Below are 21,554 nucleotides of genomic sequence, written 5' to 3'. Positions count from 1 at the left end.
CAACACGGGCCCTTCGTTGCAGCAGCTCAGTGAACAAGACGCAACAGCAGCCAGCGCTTTCTAAGGAGAGGAAAGCACCTAAAGGACACCAAAGCAGAGCTCTGGAAATTTGTATGTTCGGCTCAGAGCCCTTCCAAGAGGTTAGGACCCTACTGGGGCACCGTCAAGGCTGCTGGAGCCTCCTGAGACCCGAGCGTGGAGATGTGGTCTTTGATGTTGGGAAAGGAGGCTTTGTGCTGAGCTTAGACGTGAGCTTAAATGCTTAGCAATCACTTAAATCCGTAGTGAGAACTCATTCCTTAGTAATCTAAGCTTACAAGTTGACTGCCTGGGCAGTAGAGCAGCTGGAGAGGCGAGGAACCTGGGCAGACTCTGGAGATATTCCATCCTGCCTGGATGAAGTCCTGTGTAACCTGCTGTAGGTGAGCCTGCTTGAGCAGGGGGGTTGGACTGGGTGATCTCCCGAGGTCCCTTCCAACCCTTGCCATTCTGGGATTCTGTGACAAATATTGCAGGTACCTCTGAGACTCTCCTCTGGGGGACAGCAACCAAATCACAGAGACGTCTTTGCTGAAGGCTGCGTCACCTCGCCCAGGCGCTTTGTGTTTCATTAAACAAGCAGCTTGTATGCAACGCCTCTGAAAGCTGTTTTATGCTGGAATGATCTGAAAAGCAAACAAGCACATTTGAAATGCGCTTCCAGAACAGCTCCAGTCCCTCTGAAGAACTGCGGGAAGGATTGCTCTCGCATTTATCCTTTGATATTTAAACACTGGCGCTGTAAGTGTAATACCTGGGCTCTGCTGGCCCAGTAAAAGGGGAAGGCACAGCAGCCATCGCTCTGCATTTTACAGCATTCTCATGTTTTGTTGTTAAAGTGGCTTGGACGTGGGTCTTGGCCATGGCAGAGACCACGGTGATGGATCAGGCCCGCTCCAGAAGTGCCATTAAGACAGGGTGACTTCTGGAGTAAGTGGACACATGGAACTGTGCCCCTGTAAGAAAACAGCTCTTTTTGCACATGCAAGATTATTACGTAAACATCTGCAGCGCAGCTTTTCAGAATAAACCTACTGCGGCTATTTTTTCAGGCAGGAAATGGTGACAATACACAACCCAACACGGTGGTAGCTGCAAAGGAGTATCCATCACCAACGCCACAGATTGTGTTATTGTCACAGCGAATTTAAAAGCAGTGTTTTGCAAAGCTCACTCAGAGCTCCTATGGCAAGAGCATCTTGGTAAGACACAAGCTTTGTGCGATACCAGTAACGGTATCTGCTCTTTTCTTTAACTTAAAAAACAACTAATACCTTAGTTGAGAAGGTGGTTTTTTTTTTCCTGCAGCCTTGGAAGTGCTAAAACAAACAAGTATAAAAATATTTTTTGATAGCTGTTACTATCAGTTACAGTTGGGAATGAAAAATGATGACAATGTATTTTCCAAGATAAATGAGCCTGCATTAGGAAGGTAAGAAAACGCAGAATTGCACACAAATGGAACTGTTTGCCAACACATTCTCACTGGCAGATGGCAACACCAGTGCTAGCCTGGGGAGGCACGCTTTGCTTACAGATTAATGAAGCAGGCAAAAGAATAATTGCTTTCAGATAATTTGCACTGTATGTCAGCTCTGGCCTTGTGGTCTTGAAGGGTGTAGAAGATTTTAAATCCTTTTCTCATCATCTGAGAGAAGTTTTAGAATTACAAGAGACATTTCATTTTGTCAGCTTCAGCACCAAGGAAGCATCGAGGCGAGCTTCTGCAAAGCGCTCACCTCCAAGCCCTGAGAGCACAGATGTGATATTAAAATCATCTTTCTGCATCAGGCAAAGACTGCCCAGTGGCAAAGTTCAAGGATGACAAAGATAGGAGGATGGAGACACTTTCAGTGACTAAAATTCAGGTTTTTTTCATAACATGCCGAAGTTTTTTATGACACAATGCTATTCGAATGAATGTGATTTATAGCCACTGAACTGTGACACTGAAGGCTAAGATGTAATAAATAATTGATTACAAAATCCTTGATCATAAATGTCTTACCTAAAAACAGAGCAAAAAAGCTGCGAAGGGATCTTATTTATTTTCCCATATTAAGACTGGTGAGTAAGACCAAAGCTTTTTCCCTGTATGAAGTGTGTACTTGAGAGAGAAATACACGGTATGTGGAGGGGAACAACATTTCCTAGAATGCCACTTAAGGCAAGCCTTGTTCCTTTTCATGGAACAAAGTCATCTTCTGGCAGCTCTTGCACAAAGAGGTGGGGGAGGAAAAGCGATGTGACTGCCAGGGAAGAAAACCATCCCAAATTCCTGAAAATTCACTAGATGTGGCAGAAGGCTTTGCTAGGAGGTGTCCCCCCCGGACACCTGATGGAGAAGAGGAGGCTCAGAAGTGGTCACCCATTCCCCTGTCACCAGCAGCCCTCCCCATCCAGGGCCAGACCAGACCCTTCCCCACAGCCTGTCCTCCCGGCAGACCCCAACACCTTCCCCCCAAAAGTCTCCCTTACCTTAGGGCTGCACAGCCCAGCTGAACCGGGCAGCTCGTCTCTCTCCAGGTAGCCAATCCATCGTTCATCGGCCACTGCCAGATTTCTCCCACCTCTCCTCGCTGCTGGGCATCCGTGTCAACGCCTCTTCCTCCAGTTCTCTGCTTGGGGTTTCAGCCAGTATGGGCACAGGTTGCAGACTCTACTGGTCTTGACTAGACCCAGCGTTGCCACTTAGAACCCCCCCAAGCCTATCATAAGACGTTATTTACAGTTTATTGTTAGCACCTTACAAATTGTTTATTGTATATAATATAAATCAAATAAACCCGAAGATATACTGTATCAAAAATAGAAAAAAATATTTGCATGTTCCAAATATATAAATACGTTTCGAAATCTGGCTTCTTTTTTTTTTGAAGTGTTGTGTCCATTTTGTCCAGTGAGATTTGCAGACTCAGAACTGCCAGAACAGAGAAAAGTCTTCTAGACGATGTTGTGAAAGTAAATACATAAAAGATGATAGTTTAGGGTCCAAGACTTCCCCAAGAGTCCCAGACAGTTTGCAACCTAAGGTCAGACCAGTTTGGAAACAAGACTGATCAGAGAAGGCTTTAGATCAGGTTTAAGAAGTGCTGAAGAGGTCCAGTGGTCACTCTAATACTGTCTTAAAAATATTTCTTGTCAAGGACATACTCAAGCTACACTGACAAGGTAAAAAGGCGCTCAGAAAAACGGGAGCAGATGGTATCTGTAACACAGATCCAGCATGCAAGTGAACATACGGAACTGAATGTTTGAATCTAAAGGGCTTTCACACGACATCTGGTGTCAGAGGGCACTTTTGGGAGCCATCACGAAGAGACTAGAAAAACACCTCCACCATTTTGCAGCCATTTAAGAAACACAGATTAAGGAGTTTTATCAGAGATTGCAAATTGAGCCAGGGACAGAAGAAAGGCCTATTTCTGCAATGCTCCCTGCCTTCACAATCAGCAGGGCAATCGTAGGCTGCAGAAATGAAGATGGAAGTCGCTGGGGTCTAAGCATTCAGTGCTTTACACAGAGGAAAGGGGACCAGTTTCTTGCAGGCAGGTTATTCTGCAGAATATTGGAACTAGAAGAGTGAAGCGTTTCACAGCCCAGGGCCAGGAAAAAGGTCTTGGCAAGTGTCACTGGGGGAAGCACCTGCCTCTAGAAGCACCAACACGAGGAAAAATTGGGGACCTAAAAACTATTAGAAAAATGGAAACAAAAGAAAAGGCACAGGAGGAAAATCGGGGAGGGGGAAGAGGCTCCAGATGATCTGTGTGCTGAAGGCAGGACAGCGACCAGAGGGGTTTGTGCAATTCGGCCCAGAGGGCTGGAAAGGAAGTTCAGTTCAGACCCATTCTCCAGCATGTCATCTGACAGCAGGCCACGAGGAGGAGCAGTGCACCCACCGATCACAGCACCACTGCTAGCACCAGCCTGGAACAGGGCTTCCAGCTTATCAGGAAGGCCTCCATGTACAAAATTTTCAGGATGGAGGAGTGGGCTCCATTCAGTACCGTCTCCTTTTTTTTTTGTTCCCCTTTCTTCTCTGTTCCTTCTCTTTCCGGGCTCCGGCCGTGGTAAATGTGATACAGTGAGCATCTAAAAAGTCCAGCAGCTTTGCCTTGGAAATTTTAATGCCATTCTGTTTCAGCTCTGTGTGCAGCTCAGCCAGCTCAATTGGCTCATAAAAGAGAACCTTGTGGTACAGGGCTGTGTTTGAACGGATGTAGCACCTTACTGCCTCCAGCTTATCTTCTTCCCGAGCTGCTGCCTGAGATGCTGGAACCTCCTCTTCCTCTTCCTCGGATGCAAAAGCACAGGCTTCAAATCCATTCACGAAAGAACTAAAAGCAAGATCAAGTAGACCAGAGATCAAGGAAAGAACAGGCCATCAAGGACAGGACCAGAGCTCCCCAGGTCCCTGATGGCCAACCCCTGTGACTACCCTCTGTAGGATCACACTCTCCAATATCAGCACCCACAAAATGAGCGAAGCAAAACATGGCACACGTTCTGCAAACTTCCCCATCCCAGCCTCAACAGTGCTGGCCCTGCTCACCCAGCCCTGGAGCTGTCTGGCATTCCTTGCTCCTGACCCATAGCACCTACTGTTGCCGTACTGCGGCAGCCTCTGCCGAGCAGCGCTGTGCTGTCCTCTCCCTCCTCTAGCTGCAGGTTCCCAGTCAACGCTGAGCACTCCTTGTCGCTCTAACCTGCAGAGACCAGGCATGCCAGATCTGGGCCTTGCCCACAGGCAGCCACAAGCACTTTTGTGTTCTAGAATAGCTCGCTGAGAATTAGAATTAAAAAAATCTGTTTCTTTTGTAGGAGTGTGTTGACCTTCAAATGACACGCCAAGGAGGTGGCAGGGCCACCGTAGGCCACATGGACACTCAGCTCTCTTTGCCACATTTGCTCATCTCTGTCCTGCACCACTGTTTTGTTTAGTATTTTGTTCCCTTACCTCTCTGAATCAAGAGAGATGTCGCTTCCATCCACTGAAGAAACTGCAGGCTCCTGAGATGCTGAGAGCATTGGTTCCTCACCATCAGCTGCTGGAGACCATCTCTCTGGAGATACAGATGACCTTTTCTGCTCTTTGGCTCCTTCTGGGTGATGTGCCATTTTAGTTCTCTCCTTGGGTGCTGCATGGCCCATTTCATGGCATCCAACAAGGTCATCATCAGCCCTCCCCACAGGGAGCACTGAAGAAGCCGTAGCAACCTGCTTCCTTTTGCCCACAGCCCTTGTGGCACTGGCTCGTTTTCTACCTGCAGTCCGGTCTGCCTTGGACTGCCTAGAGCGTTTGGCTGGGGACTTCATCGGGGGGGGCTGGGAATATGGGATTTCATCCTCAAAGTCCGAGTCCACGTCCTGGTGAGTATACTGGAATATCTCCTTCAGCTTCAACACCATCTGGCGTTTCGGGAGAGCACGAACTCCGAATCTGAAAGGTGGGAGCTTAGGTTAATATAATGCTGCACCAGGAGCTTTCTTTCACACTACTTGCCAGCAAGTTGCTGCTCCTGAAGAGATGTAATCGTGGAGGTAATGCTAACCTGCTCAACTCCTTCTTCAGCTGTGGCGTCTCCATGATGGAGTAAGCTGGCATTGGTGTCATTGGAGTGCTGGGAGACCTGTCATTCTCCTGACAGGAAGGTTCTGCAGCAGAATGAAATTACCATGATCAGAATGAGTACAGAAAGGACTTAAAATGGCTGATATCTTCCCCTTTTAGGGGCAGACATTCTAATATTATATAATAATTAAGTAGCACTACTTTCCTACAAGCTCTTTTAATTATTACTCAGCTTCATATTAGACAGAACAGTCAACACTTTTTTTTCTTTCTAAACTCGGATACTTGGTTTTTATTGACTTTAAATCAGAAAACAGCTTAAATTAAGACATATATCATGTCTGAATACGAAGCTCATTCAGGGCTTTGTTAGCACAGGCAATTTTTACAAGGCAGTTGAAAAAAAAACAAACTTGTTTACTGAATTCTGTAAAGTGGTTCTTCTCCTAGGAAGGAAATTTTGTAATAGGGACTTGATGCGGAAGAAACTGAGCAAGTCAAGCTTCTGGGGTCCTGAGTTAGATACTGATTTAATGATACCAATTTACTGATACTGTGAAGCACAGTCAGTCTCAAACGTCATGTTCTAAACACCTGTTAACTAATCACTCAGTATGGCATAATTAATAATATGTTTAATTAGATACTGTGAAATCAGTTACTGGTCTTAGATGGAAGGAACCATGCAAGGGTACGTGCCAGGCATGCAGAGGTCTGTTGCAAGGGCCCAGAACTAGCAAACAGAAGGCAGCACAAGACAGCAGTGCATCAGCAGAGCTCTGCAGGAAAGCACACTCGAAGCCTACCCACGGGCAGGGACAGGCACCCACCCCCAGCTAGCCTCAACGCAAGGAAAGCCTCTGTGCCTGCGCTGCTGTGTTGCTTACCTGATGTCCTCATGTGCGTTAGCACAAGCATCGCTTCACAAATACATGAAAAGCAAGACTCTACAGAGCACCCACTATGATGGGGAACAAATATCCACCAGCGTGCAAGCTGAAGGCTGTTTTTTTGTTCTGTTTTGGTTAGTTTTTTCTCCTCCAGGTACCCATACCTTCTGCAAGGAGTACCATCACTGTCAACATGAATGGAATACAAGCGGCTATGCTCCAGGAATCCCACATTTAGATAAGGTCTCTCCCACATCAGAAGATGACTGTACCTTCTTTGTGCCTGTCCCTGACAACTACTTCAGATCAGAAGGCCAAAAGATCCCTTCAATGTATCAAGTGAACCACAGGCAAGATGACCACTTAAAATGAAAACAATTTAACCTAGTCCAATAAATCTAGTATCAGTACAAGCTCTCACCAGGAGTCTTTACAGGATCTGTCTGACAGTGACCTGCTGCAGCTGACAACCTCTGAGACAAAGGAAGCATCTCTGCAAAATCATCTTCCTCCTCTTCTCCATTCCAGTCATCCCAGATTTTGGAGTTCAGGTAACTTGGTCTACTGCCCACTGATGAACATGCCTCAATAGGACTCTTTTCAAGACAGAGCAAAGTTGTTCTTCTGCTGACAGGACTTCCTCGAAGAGGGGTACTGCCCTTAATTCCCTGCGCGTGGAGTGGGCTCTCCCACTGGTCATGCCAAGAGCCAGGTCTGGGGCTGCTGGCAGTGCTGGTCTTTGCACGGCTGACCTGGTTAGTCTCCTGGCTGTTACCTCTGACTGGTGACAGATAGTCAACATGCCAGCAGTCATCAACGGGGATTGGGGGCTCGTCACAAAGCAAGACACTGCTACTCAAAGAAGGCAGACTCACTTCCTTTTCACTGTCCTCTATCTCAACCACACTGATATTTGTTTTACCTTCCTGTGACTGCTCATGGCACGGAGACACAGGTTTGGATAAAGATAAGATCTTGGCACATTTGCTTTTTATGTTGGTGTGGCCAGGGGAGAGGAGAATTGGATCCACTGGAGAAACAGGTGGGGAGTTCTTGGAAAATGATCCTGCTGCTGGGCTTCTGGAAGGGCTCCTTTCATCAACTGAGTTCTCCGTAGGCAAATGTTTGTCTGACAATGTTGTTTCATGAACTTTTATTAAATTTCCAGTCATTTCATGGTTACTGTTACCTGCTACTAAGTTCTTTGTGCTGAGTTTAGATCCTGGACTCTTTAAAGAATTAATACTTGTGACCCGAGTCTGTGTCGAGAAACTTCTGCTTTTGCTGAGAACCGGTGTGTCTGGCACAAGCCAGGAGCTCTCTGTACCCGAAGACATTTCATGACCGAGCCTTTTTTCAGGGCTCAGATTTGGACCCTGTTTACGTTCCGTACAAGCATCTATTTGTCTGCTGAGAGGCAATTCGGTGGACATCTTTACATCATTACTTATATGCACCGTATCTGTAATGCCATGTAAGACCTGGGTTGATCTCTGCTCTGTTTCAGTGACAGATGAGTTATGTTCAGGTTTTGGTATCTCAGGACTTTGTTCTATGTTTTTACATTTCGGTTGCCCAGGGATTTCCATCTTCTTCAAAGCAGAGCCTGACTCTGGTGACTTCTTGTCTTGTTGTAACTCCATTTCATCATCAGAAGATAAAACAATAACATTAGCCTCCTTGTTCCCCTGATCTGCAGCATCCTGCATTCTGCTGACTAATGATGACACCACTGGGACATATGTATGCTTGTTTAAATCAGTGTGGGGAAGCTCTGCTGGAGAAACTGCGTTCTCGTTTGATGCGGTATCCAGCTCTTTGGCTTTCTGAAAGCGTATTTCATCAGATGGGAATGATTTTTCCTTTTTGTTTTGCTTTGGTGTTGACACATGTTCTCTGGCAATCTTACTCTCTGATTTTGGAGATGCAGGTGAAGAGCCAACGGCAGGAAAAAGGGGCACATAAGGTTTGGGAGGAGGACTCCCATAAAAACCGTTCTTGCGTGGAGAGAGGTCTTTTTGTGACTTGCTGTACAGAAGTGAATCATTAACATCAACATGTTTTTCACTAGGAGCCTCTCCTGATTCTTTAACAACTTCTTTCACAGGGGAAGGCTCACAGTCATCTCCCTGAGTTGCAGAAAACAAGCATTCATAACTTTCATTTATATTAGTATCACCATGGAAGCTAGGAAACTCTTTTTCACAGTGAGCTGCCTCGTCATGTGAGACCTGAGATGACTTGGAATCCTTCACACCTTCACATCTCCTAACAGTCTCTCCTTCATTAGCGATGGCACCATGGGATGCTACGTCCCATTTTTGAGGTTCACTGTGGTGAGGCACAAAAGTGGTCTGTGGATCATTCATGCTCTTGTGCCTATTTATATTCTGCATTTTCTCTTCTTGTGCAGACGAGTCACATTTAGATCTTTCCACATCATTGTCATCCCTTAAATCTTTGAAGCTGTTGCTTATTGAAGCAGATTCAGGTGTCTTTACCTCCTCCTCCTCAGTTTGCTGGTTTATGCCTTGGGCTGCCTCAGTATCACTGCAGATGCTGCAGTCTGTTCCCTCGCTCACCTCTGTTTCACCTTGAGCCATCTTTCTCTGAGTTGCAGCAAACTCATAGATTTCCTCCAGCTCCTGCTCACCCACCCCATTGTCATCTTCATTCTGGCATTCAGCATTCAGCATAGCTGCTTCTTCCTCATCTTCACCCACCCACACTGACTTCAAGAGGTCTTGGAAGTTCTCGGCTCTGTCCTCACAATCTTTGTCATCCCTCACAGAGATAAGATCATCTTCTGAATCCACTCCAGAAGACGCCTGACTCTCTGTGGTGTTGTTTTCACACTTTGCCATCAGTTCCCTCACACCAAACCTGCAAGGACATAATAGTAACGTTAGTATTTTCCTCCTCCAGTATAACGTTAGTATTTTCCTCCATTTGGCTGCCTGATCCCTTGCGTGAGCCTTGTAAAGATCTGCACTAGGATGCTGGTTTCCTAAGATGTACAAGATCCTATATACTCCTAAAATTTGGAGTTCCTTTTTCCAGGTGCACTCATGTGAAAGCATCAGGCTCGCTCTTCCTTTTTTATGTTTGAGACTGAACAGCTGTATGACTACACTAGAACCCCTTTGCCATTTGCACTGGTGAGAGCCCCATGGAATGGCTGGGGCTGGATATGTCTGTCATGTGCAAGCTTCATGGCTTTTTGGAGTGATAGGGCACCTCCGTACACACATTTTGGCAAGACCCAACCATTTTCTCCCCGTATCTCAGCAACTGCTATTTCAAGCTCTTTACTTTAGTAGGCCCTTTTAGTAGGGCCAGCAGTGACAAGACAAGGGGTAATGGTTTTAAACTAAACCAGGATAGGTTTAGACTAGATATAAGGAAGAAGTTCTTTACAATGAGGGTGGTGAAACACTGGAACAGGTTGCCCAGAGAGGTAGTGGAGGCCCCATCCCTGGAAACATTCAAGGCCAGGTTGGATGGGGCTCTGAGCAGCCTGATCTAGTTAGCGGTGTCCCTGCTCCTGCGGGGGGTTTGGACTAGATGACCTCTAGGGGTCCCTTCCAACCCAGGACATTCTATGATTCTATGATTCTACTTAGTGCACACCTAGGATCACGACCAAGAGCACAGCCGACACAACACATCAGAGTTCTAAGCATCCAATACATTCTGCAAGTGTTGTTCAGATTAAGTGCATCGCTAGTGCAACGCTTTGAGAATCGCGCATAGAAGATATGCTCATAATCGTCAACATCAGCTGCCAGTAAACATCCTGAGACAAAATTCTTGGCTAAAGCCTGCTAAGCATATACTGAACATGGGAAATATCACACAGGTACAACCTGAAGAGAAATGTGTGGAGAAGATGAGGGTTGGATGTTCTTAGGTGCAAGTTTCATTTAAGATGTAAGCAGAGGACTATGGAATTTGTAAGCACTAAAAACTGCAACAGAAGATATCAGGTTGGGGTCTGTGTGGCTGAAAGCATGAGGGGATCCAAAACACGCTCACGATACAAACCTGGCAGCCAGAGCCGCCACCTGGGGCAGCACCCCAGCAGGGATGTCAGCATCAGCAGCATAAAGGTATTTTTTTCTCCTGTCACATCACTCAGCAGCACACGGCGTGTCTGTGCATTGCCATCCTCCTCCACTAAGAACCCTTGGCTGTGAACCTGGGGTAAGGAGAAAGAAAACACAGTCCGTTTGCTGGTACAGGAACACCACGACCAATGTTCTTGTTCCTATCAGCTTAATCCTTTCGTCTGCCGAAGTCTTGCCCTTGGGACCAGGGCCTGATGCCTCAGAGGGAAGCTAAGATGACCAGTTATGCAGAGCTTCATATGGAACAGGCCATTTCTTTCCTGACCAGCTGTTAGCTTCAATAAAGTTTAACTGCTTGTTTTAGTCACACATATAAAAGATGATTTTAGAGTTCCCCAGTTAGTTTTGGATCAAATTACTTCCTACAGCACGATTTCCGGAGTTATCTACACCTCTCTACAAGTGAGCTTCCTCTGATCTGCTTTAAATTTACCTACCCTTGATACACAGCCAAAATTCAGTTCTTCTGTGTCTCACAAGAAAAGAGACACCATACAAAATACTACTCCACTGAACTGGACCATTATCTGTGTGGTTTCAATTTTATCTCAGGTTTTGGCAAAAACACATCTCCAGTTCAGTAAGGTCTTGCTTCCTTTGTGGCCAAATCACATATTGTGCTCTCTGAAATTCTCTCCAAAGTTAGGAGACACCACGCAACAGAAAACACGAGCTCCAAAGTCATCTCCAGTTAATCACTGACTCCTTGTTACCCAAAATCTCCAACAAAGAGCACTCCCTCACCTATACAGAAAATAAACATGAAATGCTGTTCTGCACGTGGGGACTTACAGGAAAACAACCCTCTGCAGGCATCAAAAATACAGCATAGGGCCAATCCCACAACGCTACCCACACAAATGATTCCTGCCCATTGAAACAGTGGAATTTCAGGGAAATAATAAGAGAATGTGGCTAACCCAATAATTTTTGAAGTCCTTTGATTTGTGGGCACACACACACTTGCTAATAGTGAAGATCCCTTACAAAATTAATATTAAGACTGGTGTATGGCATATATGAACTTACTTCCCCTCCCCAAACTTTCATGGACCCCTTAGAAATGGCCTGAATCACTTTGGGTGGAAACTACTGCCAACATGCGTGAGGGTAAAACTAAACTTTCCAAAAGGGCAGCTTTAAAGAAAGCTTCCCTTTCTGAGGGAGCTGGCTGTATGGACTGGTAGCAGCTCCATGAAAGAGCAGAGTTCAAATCTTAGGCTCAGTGCCTTTCACTGTCCCAACAGGAGGCTGCATAGGAGCAGGCTGGGAACTATTTGACCCAAAATGCTTCTGGGAACATAAGAACTACTTCACTAGCCTTGCAAAAAGCACAGTTCAGTGCAGCTACCTCCAAAAAGCAACTCTGAGAGCAACAAAAACTCTGTGTAGGTTATTTTCAAGCTCTTCCCAGAATCCTTCTACTCCATAATCAAGCTTCCCAGCCTGGGTGACACGCAGGATGCCCAGAGATGGACAAGGCAGCCTGCACTTGCACAGGTGCAAAAATTCAAGGGCAAAAAGCACTTAGAAAGCTTCATCCATTGCTCATGGGCAGAATGCAAGGAGGATCCTTGCCTCTCCATATTCTGCCCAGATAAGGTACCACATTTTCCACCACTCTGTCGGGATTCTGGTTTCCTAAGCTGAAAAACCACTGCAGATCCAGAAGCACTTGCCATTAGGCCCAGCAGTGCTCTGTGCTGATTCTGTAGCATTAACTGATTGTAGGTGTGGGCAGTCTGGGCTTTCCTGAAGCAGAGGAGGAAAGTGTATCAGCAGTACTTACAACTTGAACGGCCTGCGGACACCGTGCGTACAACACAAACATGTGGGCATAAAGGACTTCCCCACAGTCCACCTGGAATTGGACATCACTTAAGTGGGGGTTGTTGACCATTGCACTGAAATCTTCAGCCAGCAACCTGAGAGAGGACTAGAACACAGAAGGAACACAAAGACAGAAGTTACGTTACAGCTCTCAAACCGTATTTTTCCCTGAAAAATAAGAAGAGAATAACCCAGTTTATCAGCATTGCTGTACGGTGGGCCTCAGTCTGGATACACTGCCTTGGCCCCCTGAAGAGAATCATCAGCATTATCAACTTCAGGTCTTCCATGCTACAAATAAAAGACAAGCCTAACAGACATTTCTGGCTTTGTTTTCCTCTGCTTTTTCACAGTCTGGCAATTGTGAAGGAAGGGCAGTCGTGTTGTATTCTACTGTACTTGTTCTGCCTTGTATTACAGCACATTATCACCCTCAGATCTTCACCACACCATTTCCTGATGTGGTCTAGCCACTGCCTACAGCTGGCCTCTTGATCTACTGCCTTCCACCACATTTTTAGGAAACTGTAATTTCCACTTTGATGGACTTGAACTCAATTCACTATAATTAGAGTAAGATGATGACTCAGGGATGGGGTAATGAGCCTTTCTTCTCTCATTCACTGTCTGGCAATGGCAGCTGAGAAGTGCGGCTCTGCAACAAGGGGCCCATATAGAATAAAATCACATAGGTGTCTAGGTTAAAGGAACTTATGTGCTTGTTATTGAAACCCCTTTTGAAAATTCCACTCAATTATAAAAAAGAAACATAATTTCTATTATTGTTCTAGAACCCCTTGCTGGAATTTTAGGGAGGGCTTGTTAACACAGGTAGCTTGAGCTACCTATGACTGGTGATGGTAAGGTCAGACCTGGGGCATGCTGCCAAAGACAGCAATAGTGAATGCTCTGCTTCTGCTCTGGAGCTGCTCCCAGCACAAACCCACCCCAGGCAATCTTCTAAAGGCTCAGATCCCTCTAGGCAACTGTTGTGGCTCTGGAGGTGGCTAGTGCTTCAGAAAAGCGTGAAAGATCCTCAGCTCACAGTTGAGAGGCTGTCTGACTCTAAGTGGAAACCGGTTTGTAGTTAACACACTAATATTTGACCTTGTGCTTTTCAATCCTACTGCAGAGTTGAGGAACTGCAAGTTTTATTCCAGTGAACATCTGCACAAGATGTAGTTCCACCTGGAACAACACAGCTCTTTATTTTACTAGCAGGTTTCTACATTAGCAGCGGACTGTAGAAACCCAACTTTTCTACTCGCTCCAGCATGTGCTTGCGGGCAGCCAACACTAATTAGCACCAAAACAGCAGCACACACCGGAATGCTTCTTCCAGGCCTTCATAGGTGGGCTAGAGAAGACTCTGCATGTCGTGGCAGTGGTGTGGACTGATCTCCAAGGGGAAGACAGGAAGCTCAGTCTGGAAACTAATCTGATGTTTCTTGCTTTCTTATTCTTGGCAGGTAGGACACCTGCAAGACAGTACCTCAGGAAGCCAGCAAACACAGACTCCTGATGCTACGTTCCAGGCAGCAAGCCCAGAACACCTTTCCTGCTGATGCTAAAATTATGAATCAGGAACGGGGAAATTAAATAAGGCTAGAAACCTCCTGGCTGCACCACTCTCTGTGCAAAGCAAACAGACTGGTCTGAAGACAGCTCTGAGAGGGCATGTGCTCCTGTCGGAAAACACACCAGAACACTCTCTCCGACTGAGGAGGCCAGCTAGACTGGACTCCACAGATGTGACAAGGGTCTTAAGCATAGGTGGGCGGATGCGTTACCAATGCAATGGATGTATTTGCTCAACATGGTTATGCTCTGTCTGTGCTCACATAAAGCATAAATCTCTCCCACTGGCAATCCAACTCTTCAGCAACACTTCATTTGTTCAGGAAAACTATCATGGAATCAAACTAAATCTGAAAAAATGATCACACTGGTTTTGCTGGTAGCAACTGAGTTTCAACGACAGCATCAGAACAGTCTCTGTGTTGCTAAAGGCCTCTGGTTTAGTAGACTCAGAAGCTATAAAACAAGACATTTTTTCCTGCTAAGGATTTTTTTTTTAATACCCCCAAATAATATCCCTAGTTCCTACCACCAAATATTCTTAGTGCTATAACATAACTCTTTAACCTGGTTCTCTTCATATAAACTATGCTCAGACTGGCCTTACATTACCTGTCATTTTAAATCATCTCTCTCACCAGGTAGGGCAAGTACTGAAAAATCCATAGGCCTGCTTGTGGGCTTCAATGAAATACCACCATATGTGCTATCTCACCTGCGCCCGTGATGATTCCTGAGCGACTGTGAACCTTAAGCACCTCTTTGTTTCTATGGAAAGGAATGGGAAATATTCCATACTTTTATGAATTGCACAAACTTCTCTTTTACGGTGATAAACAAATGCAAAAAAAAGTGGAAAAAAGGGTTGTCCTTACTCTTTTACAGCTGCTCGTCAGGAGGTTCTTCTCTTTGGATGGGGCCACAAAGCCACTACATGGAATATCACTGGAAGGCAGTTCTTTTCCTCAAAGAAGAAAATGCACATTGCAAATCACATACAATTTCTTTGTGAGACAGAGTGATGAAAGAACTCTTTAACAGGATCCTTGCCGTGACAGCTCCCCGAGACAGCTGCTATAACCAGCTCAGCCTCTCCCTCCTGCCTTTATTGGAGGCTTTGGCTCTGGGCTGTGACAGGCTGCGGGTACCCAAGTACCATTCAGCCATGAGCAGCACCAATCTACTGCAGATTTGCGTGTGCCACAGTCATCCAGATGGAGGAACTGCGGAGTGCAGCATGCTTCTCTGCTTTCACGTCTCAGTTCTCCTCCACTGGGAAAAAAACAACACAGAGCAGGACGGGACATGCCGCGGCCTCATCCTAGCAGACAGGCAGAGTGTATCTTGGATCTGCATTGCAAACTAGACACAATGCTGCGGGCCCTAGTGCTCAGAGGCAGCCACTGAAAACAGTTTTGCACAGCCTGAGCCCTGTGGTCGTCTACAGAGGGCACAGAGCAGGATGCAGAGCAACAGAAAGAATGAATGTTTTGAGAAATGGGTTCTGGTGCATTAGTGTCTGCACAGTGTTTTTTCTCCACCCGGTCTCATTTACACACACAATATACATTTATGCGCAGAAATTATTTCCCTCACCCAGGAAGCTATACCTCCACTGAAATCCCCAGGAGTAGTTTTATAGGACCAGGAATCATTTGCTGCAGTTTAGTAGGGGATGTGTGGAGTATTATACCCAAGTGAAAATGCAGACAAGTGAATTTAGCAACCATGTTCTCTTTCACAGGTGAGCAGGAGACACACAATACATTCTGCTGAACAGCCAGGCCATTTTAAAGGATATCATTGACCTTGAAATGTGCAGTTATGCACCACATGCAATTATGACTGGGGACATTAGAGAGTTGCCCATAGAGGAATTATAGGTGTTGTATTTTTTCAACCCTGTAGAGGTACAATAAACTTCAGGTTTGTGTAATCGATGTACCAACATAAGATCATCCCTCTTGCACATCTCTCTCATCCAATTGTCTCAAGACCTGAAAAGACAGTGCACATAACAGAAAGACTGTCCAAATATCAGGGATGAGGACTTTGTCCCAGCTGTTGAACATGTTTGGGCTCCCTCCTGGCGGAAGATATTTTAATAAGGGAATTATTTTAAAATAAAATTTAATATCTGCTGTCCAGGAGTTCTCTTAAACACCGGAATTCATAAATCATTTCAGAAACGTCAGCTTGACTGTATCTAAGGCTTACTGCAGAAAAATGTCTCCCCACAATATCACCTCTTGGATCAATATCAACATCCCGTAGGTGGTGTCATGGCTCTCCTAATGTAGCACAGTGTAAGTCTGGCTCTGTGCAGCTGAAGGGACTAGGGACAGGGCTCACAAAGCTGCCAGAACTTACCTGGCTGCTCCGCTGCCTGAACGTGGTCAGCATCAACGTTCCACTGAGTAAGGGTAAGTCCTTCCCTGGCCAACTCAACTAGGTCCTGCAGGGTCTGAACATCCTTCTGGCTGGGAGATAAAAACTGCCCATTTCCTTCAGGGCCTGACTTGGATTCATCAGAAGTTTGCCCTCCAACCTCTGTGCGAGTGGGCTCCTGAGAACTGAGGTCAGGCTGAATTTGCTGGGATACGGTTGGCTGATCAGATTCCACCGATGGCAGAAGGCTCTCTGGCTTATGATTCTGTTCAAAAGAGTAGGAAAAAAAAAAGACACCAATAGATTAGGTGTCATTTTATGTATATGCAGAGCTCAGAGTACAGTCTCTACTTCATGCTTTTGAAACATCAAGTGAAGGATTACAGAGCATTCCCTGGGTACAGGGCCTTCTGAGGAAAAAGCTCTCTGCAGTTTTATGAAGCACTCTCCAGAGATAAGACAGCTCTGGATAGAAGAAAGGAAACAGAAAATGCAGAAAAGGTGGTTTCTCCAGGAGCATGTCTGTGCAGGCAATTGCCAAGCAGGGAGAAAGGATGGTGGAAATGCTCCCACTCCAAAATCTAAATATTCCATTAAAGCTGGAGCGCCTGGCAACAGTCACAGCTGAAGCTCTCCAGGTGCTTCTGTTCTGAGTTCTGAAATGGTTTTGCAGTTACATGTAACTAAATCAGACTTTCACCTTGGAGCTGATATTTTCCAGGTTTGGTCTCTGTTTCCCAATAAAAATAGTTTTGTTTGTTTATTTCTAAGTAAAAATGGTTTAGCCATTTCTGTGAATGGAAAGAATCAGACGGGAAAACAGAATTTTCTACTTTTTATTTTTAAACTTCTCTGGCAGTTTTTGGTTTGTACGAAAGGTCAAAAATCTTCATAGAATGGAGCCTCTCCAGTACACCCCTAGCCTGTGATAAGCAGTGAAAAACTCTGGGCTTTGACTAGGGAAGAAGTATGAAATAAAGCACCTATATATTCACTATAGGTTTTGAATAGCAGCATCAAGAAAAGAATGAGGGAAGGAAGAAAAGCGATATCCTTCTCAGCGAGCAAGTGTGTGGTAAGATGAGACTAAAAAGAGCTTTGCCTACTTCTGTAGGCACTTTTTATAAAAATACAGAGCATTGAAAGAGGCAGGAGATCTAGATAAAAACCAGAATGAAACAGTGAAACTGAAAACTGGATCAAAGCTTGTATGCAACAAGAGGCAGTGGGATGCACAGGGAAGGCCTAAAGTGCAAATGCTTCACTTTACAACTCCAGGTGTCCCCACCTTCTCCTCTGTGCAAGACAAACAGCAGTCTTCAGTTTAAACTTTTCACTCAGGTCCTTGCTGAGTGCAACACACGAGCAAAGCCCATACTAGAATCAATCAGAGAAAAGTGCCAAGAAGGAAAACAAGAGTCAGGCTGCTGAAAACATGGACAAACTAGTGGCAAAATGACCACAACGGGGTCCCTTTACTCAGTACCCAATCTGTTCCCATCAGTGGTATTTTCTGAGAGCTCAAGGAATAACATGGTAACGTGAGCCTTGGTCTCCTCTCCAAATGGGAGAAAGGAAAGTTCAAGGTCATAAAACCTAACTATGTAAGAACAGGGAACAACAGGGCACGAACAGTGAGTATGAGTATGCAGAGGCGGGGGATCACTTATTTAAATACCAAATGAGGAAACAGAAGGGTTACAAAGCAAGTGAACTGAGGGACACAAGTATCAGAGCAAGGACAAAAGAGCACCGCACCTGCACAGGCTTCCAAGGTACAATCGGAGGGGTTAATCCAGCAGTGTAGAATGATTCAGGGTCATAGGGTCCTGTCAGAGCACTGATATTCCACAAAAAGCACTCCCTGGTTTTGGACAACGGCAAGAGCCAGGTTGCTTTCCCAGATTCATCCTCCAAAATCCTACTAGTGGGAAGCTGAGGGGTGGGAGGGAATTCCATCTCTTCTGCAAGCAACATAGCAACTCGCTCTTGGATCCTTTTGCGGACCTTCTCTGGGTCTTGAAGCAGTAATGGTGGAGGTGCAGTTGGGCCTCTTTTATGCCGTTTTTTCTCTTTAAAAATAAAAGGAAGAGGGATCCAAATAAATAAACAGCTGAACACATAGGGCAGAGGAACCCAACATGCCCACTCCTTCAGGTATTGTAGTCAGTGATGACCAAAAGGCAGCTACAAGCTGGACACAACTCTTAAGATTTCCACAGGCAGTCCAAAGCCTCACATCACCCTTACGGAAGAAATTAACTCCAGAAAAGACTGAATCCTGCTCACACTGCTCTGCTGCCTGTTGGGAGCGGTCACATTCCTACAAAAACTGATCATTACTGAAGCAACTGATATCCATGCAGTCTAACTCCCAAACCCATGGAATGGTGCCTGTATGGCAGCTGACCAGATACCAATGCTTCACAAAAAAAAGCCAACAAATTCCTGAAGGACTCCTTTTTTTCTGTGTACAGGTCACTGATGATATCAAACCACAGCTCACACAAACGCTGAGAAGCTTTCATTTGGGAATCCTGTGCCTTACTACCTTTGCCTTACTAATGCCCAACCCCAAATCCAACTGGCAGTACTTCCTGGCAGGAGGAGCCCTGAGCAGGGTCATGAAGAGTGAAGTCTCCCCTCTATACAGCACTCAACACTCTCCCCTGGCAGCTGTCTTCCTTTCTAAACCTTTTTGCACACTGAAATCGTGAAGCACATGCTCAACAGCATATAGTACACACATATGTCTGTTACAGAAAGAAAACAGAGAGGTAAGAGATAAGGCTGAAAAAGCTGCATTAATCCAAATTGCAGCAGGATGAATAGGAAAAAATCGACTGCAAGGAGAAATAACAATAATCTTTTCATGTTATTTCTTTTCACTTCCACAGTTTACAAAAACCAACAGCTTATCTTAAGAATATTTTACAGTTTCAAAACAATCAGTTGGTGAAAAAAGCATGAGATTCCTAAGGGATTTCACTAAAACCCATAGACATCCTGCAGTCTTTCTTGACTGTGTGTGGATATTGCGTATTGTTGAAGCTCTGATAGCTTAAATAAAACAGAAACAGGGCTGTCATCCCTCCTATACCCAACAGGAAAGTTTTAGTGAAGAGCAGGCTGTGTTACATTACTCCTCCACTAACACAGCCTTTGACAGGAACTCACTTTAACACATACCTGATCCTGGCTTCCATTTGATTGGCAAAGCAGCCACTGGTTTCACATTTGTAACTGATTTTGCTTGTTCCTGCTTTTCTTGCTCCAACAGAGAGCGTGACATTGCCATAGCAACCAGCAAATCTTCATCCTTAGTCTCCAATTTGGCCCTCTTCTGCGTTTTCTTTGAGTCCTCTTTGGAGGAGCCTTTTCGCTTTGACCTGCTTGGTTGATTGCTGAAATACAAGAATGCAGCAGGAAGCCTAAGTTAATGTGACTGGATCAGAGACAAGAAACACTGCAGACCAGCTGCTCTACTTGCTCAGAGAGATTCCTGTATCCAGGATAATGAGAAACTATTCACTACTTTCTTCCCCAGCAGACAGCACAGGATTTCTTATCATCCATGGAATTTAGAGCAATTTAGAGAAAATCTTATTTTGAAAAGGTAAGCATGAGACCACAGCACTGGTCTGAGCATCTGCTATCTCTACCTTGAATGCTTTTTTGTGCCAAAGGGGAAAAAACAAGTTGAAGCAGGGCAAAAATGAGATCACCGGAAAATGCTTTCCCACTCTTCTGCTTCCACAGGGAACAGGCAACGGTCCTTCTTCAGCATAAAGGGACTTATGAGCCCTTCTACAAATGCAGTCAGGCACCACTTGCTGCACTCTGAAGATTCCGCTCAAATCCAAGACAGCAGATGTAGCTCTGTACCGAGCACATTTCAAAACATCACGTCTGTTTCCTCCTTGGCTCGGGCTGTAAAGCACACGTATCCAGTACAGCCACAAGCCGAATAGCTGAGGCATTGGTACAACAGATGTTCAGGAGAGACTGTATACTCGTACTGTGTGGTTTGCTTAATAAGCTCAAACACACCATTCAGCTTTACTGCGTAATTGCCTCATAGAGCACAAATATTTCTGACAAACCAATGTAAGATTATTTACTCCCCATTTTGCTCCTGCTTGCTGACTTTTAAAGTCATCCACCACCTGACCGCTTCTGAAGGAAAGCAAGATGGTTTCTCCAACTAACTACCATGTTCTACTCATGTGGTACTAAGTTATGGCTCTACTTGACCTTCTCTGGACTTGGGGCCCACCCAGCCTGCGAGTCTGCCTTGCTTCTACCATTCATCCCCAGGAGCACAGGGTCAATGTCTCTCAGGCCAAAGAATGTAACCGGCATCTTTTACTTTCACCAGCTTACCTGGGACACTGAAGAGGTGCAGCACCAAGTGAGGACACCTGCAACTGCACTGCCTGTAGTAGCAGCTTAGGAGGAACATCCATCTCGACAGCACAGCGTTTCAAGTGACTGACTCGGCTCTGTGGGGTTTGAAACTGCTTCCCGCAGATGGGACATTCAGGGACCAGGGGTTTGCTGGAGGCTGACATCTGCGCTTCTTCCATCTCATCCAGACACCTGTGAGATGATGGCAAATCTTATCTCTGAAGACTTTAAAACTGTCCACGCTAAGATTTAAACCACAGTAAAGAAAAGGGAGCACAATCGTCCCTAATATCTGCAACAGCCAAAGAAACATCCCCTAAAGAAACAAGAGTTACGTACACACTACTGTGATGAATACGACGTGTAACAGCCACATGGAAATTATGGCCTGAGAAGCATACTAAAAACATGTTGCTCAAGCAAGTGCAGGTAATAACCTTCTTTAACATCATTGCCTATCCATCACCTAATCCCTCTTTCTGCATTCATTCTAACATTCCAGCTAACTTATAAGCCACTGTTAAAAAAAGAATCGTCTTACCAGAGAAATGGCAAGTCTTCCTACTGGAAACAGGACTACTACTCGTCCTTCTTACTACTTTATAGGCATGACCACATGCAGCGTCAAGAATGCAAGTGTTTTCAAGGCAGACATCTCACTTGACAAGGACAGTGGTTTATGTCACAGAAAAGGGACCAGTCGAAATGAACACTGCACTTAAG

The 21,554-nt window shown here is 45.4% G+C and overlaps 1 protein-coding gene across 1 annotated transcript in view; it reads right to left on the bottom strand.

Annotated features, from left to right (window-relative positions):
* Nucleotides 1-582: 582 nt before the first annotated feature.
* SLX4 (SLX4 structure-specific endonuclease subunit) overlaps nucleotides 583-21,554 on the bottom strand; it is a 29,457-nt gene continuing 8,485 nt past the window's right edge. The window contains 13 exon segments of the mRNA XM_035889665.1: nucleotides 583-665; nucleotides 2,518-4,376; nucleotides 4,997-5,479; nucleotides 5,592-5,694; nucleotides 6,923-9,384; nucleotides 10,546-10,618; nucleotides 10,621-10,699; nucleotides 12,418-12,564; nucleotides 14,912-15,000; nucleotides 16,407-16,689; nucleotides 18,183-18,496; nucleotides 19,614-19,828; nucleotides 20,808-21,023. Of these exon segments, the coding sequence (XP_035745558.1) occupies nucleotides 4,040-4,376; nucleotides 4,997-5,479; nucleotides 5,592-5,694; nucleotides 6,923-9,384; nucleotides 10,546-10,618; nucleotides 10,621-10,699; nucleotides 12,418-12,564; nucleotides 14,912-15,000; nucleotides 16,407-16,689; nucleotides 18,183-18,496; nucleotides 19,614-19,828; nucleotides 20,808-21,023 (4,801 nt within the window). The 3' untranslated portion in view covers nucleotides 583-665; nucleotides 2,518-4,039.

The sequence above is a fragment of the Egretta garzetta genome, unplaced genomic scaffold (genome assembly GCF_000687185.1).
Source record: "Egretta garzetta isolate BGI_Z169 unplaced genomic scaffold, ASM68718v1 scaffold372, whole genome shotgun sequence".
Classification (NCBI taxonomy): Eukaryota; Metazoa; Chordata; class Aves; order Pelecaniformes; family Ardeidae; genus Egretta; species Egretta garzetta.
This window is presented reverse-complemented; position numbering and strand designations above follow the sequence as displayed.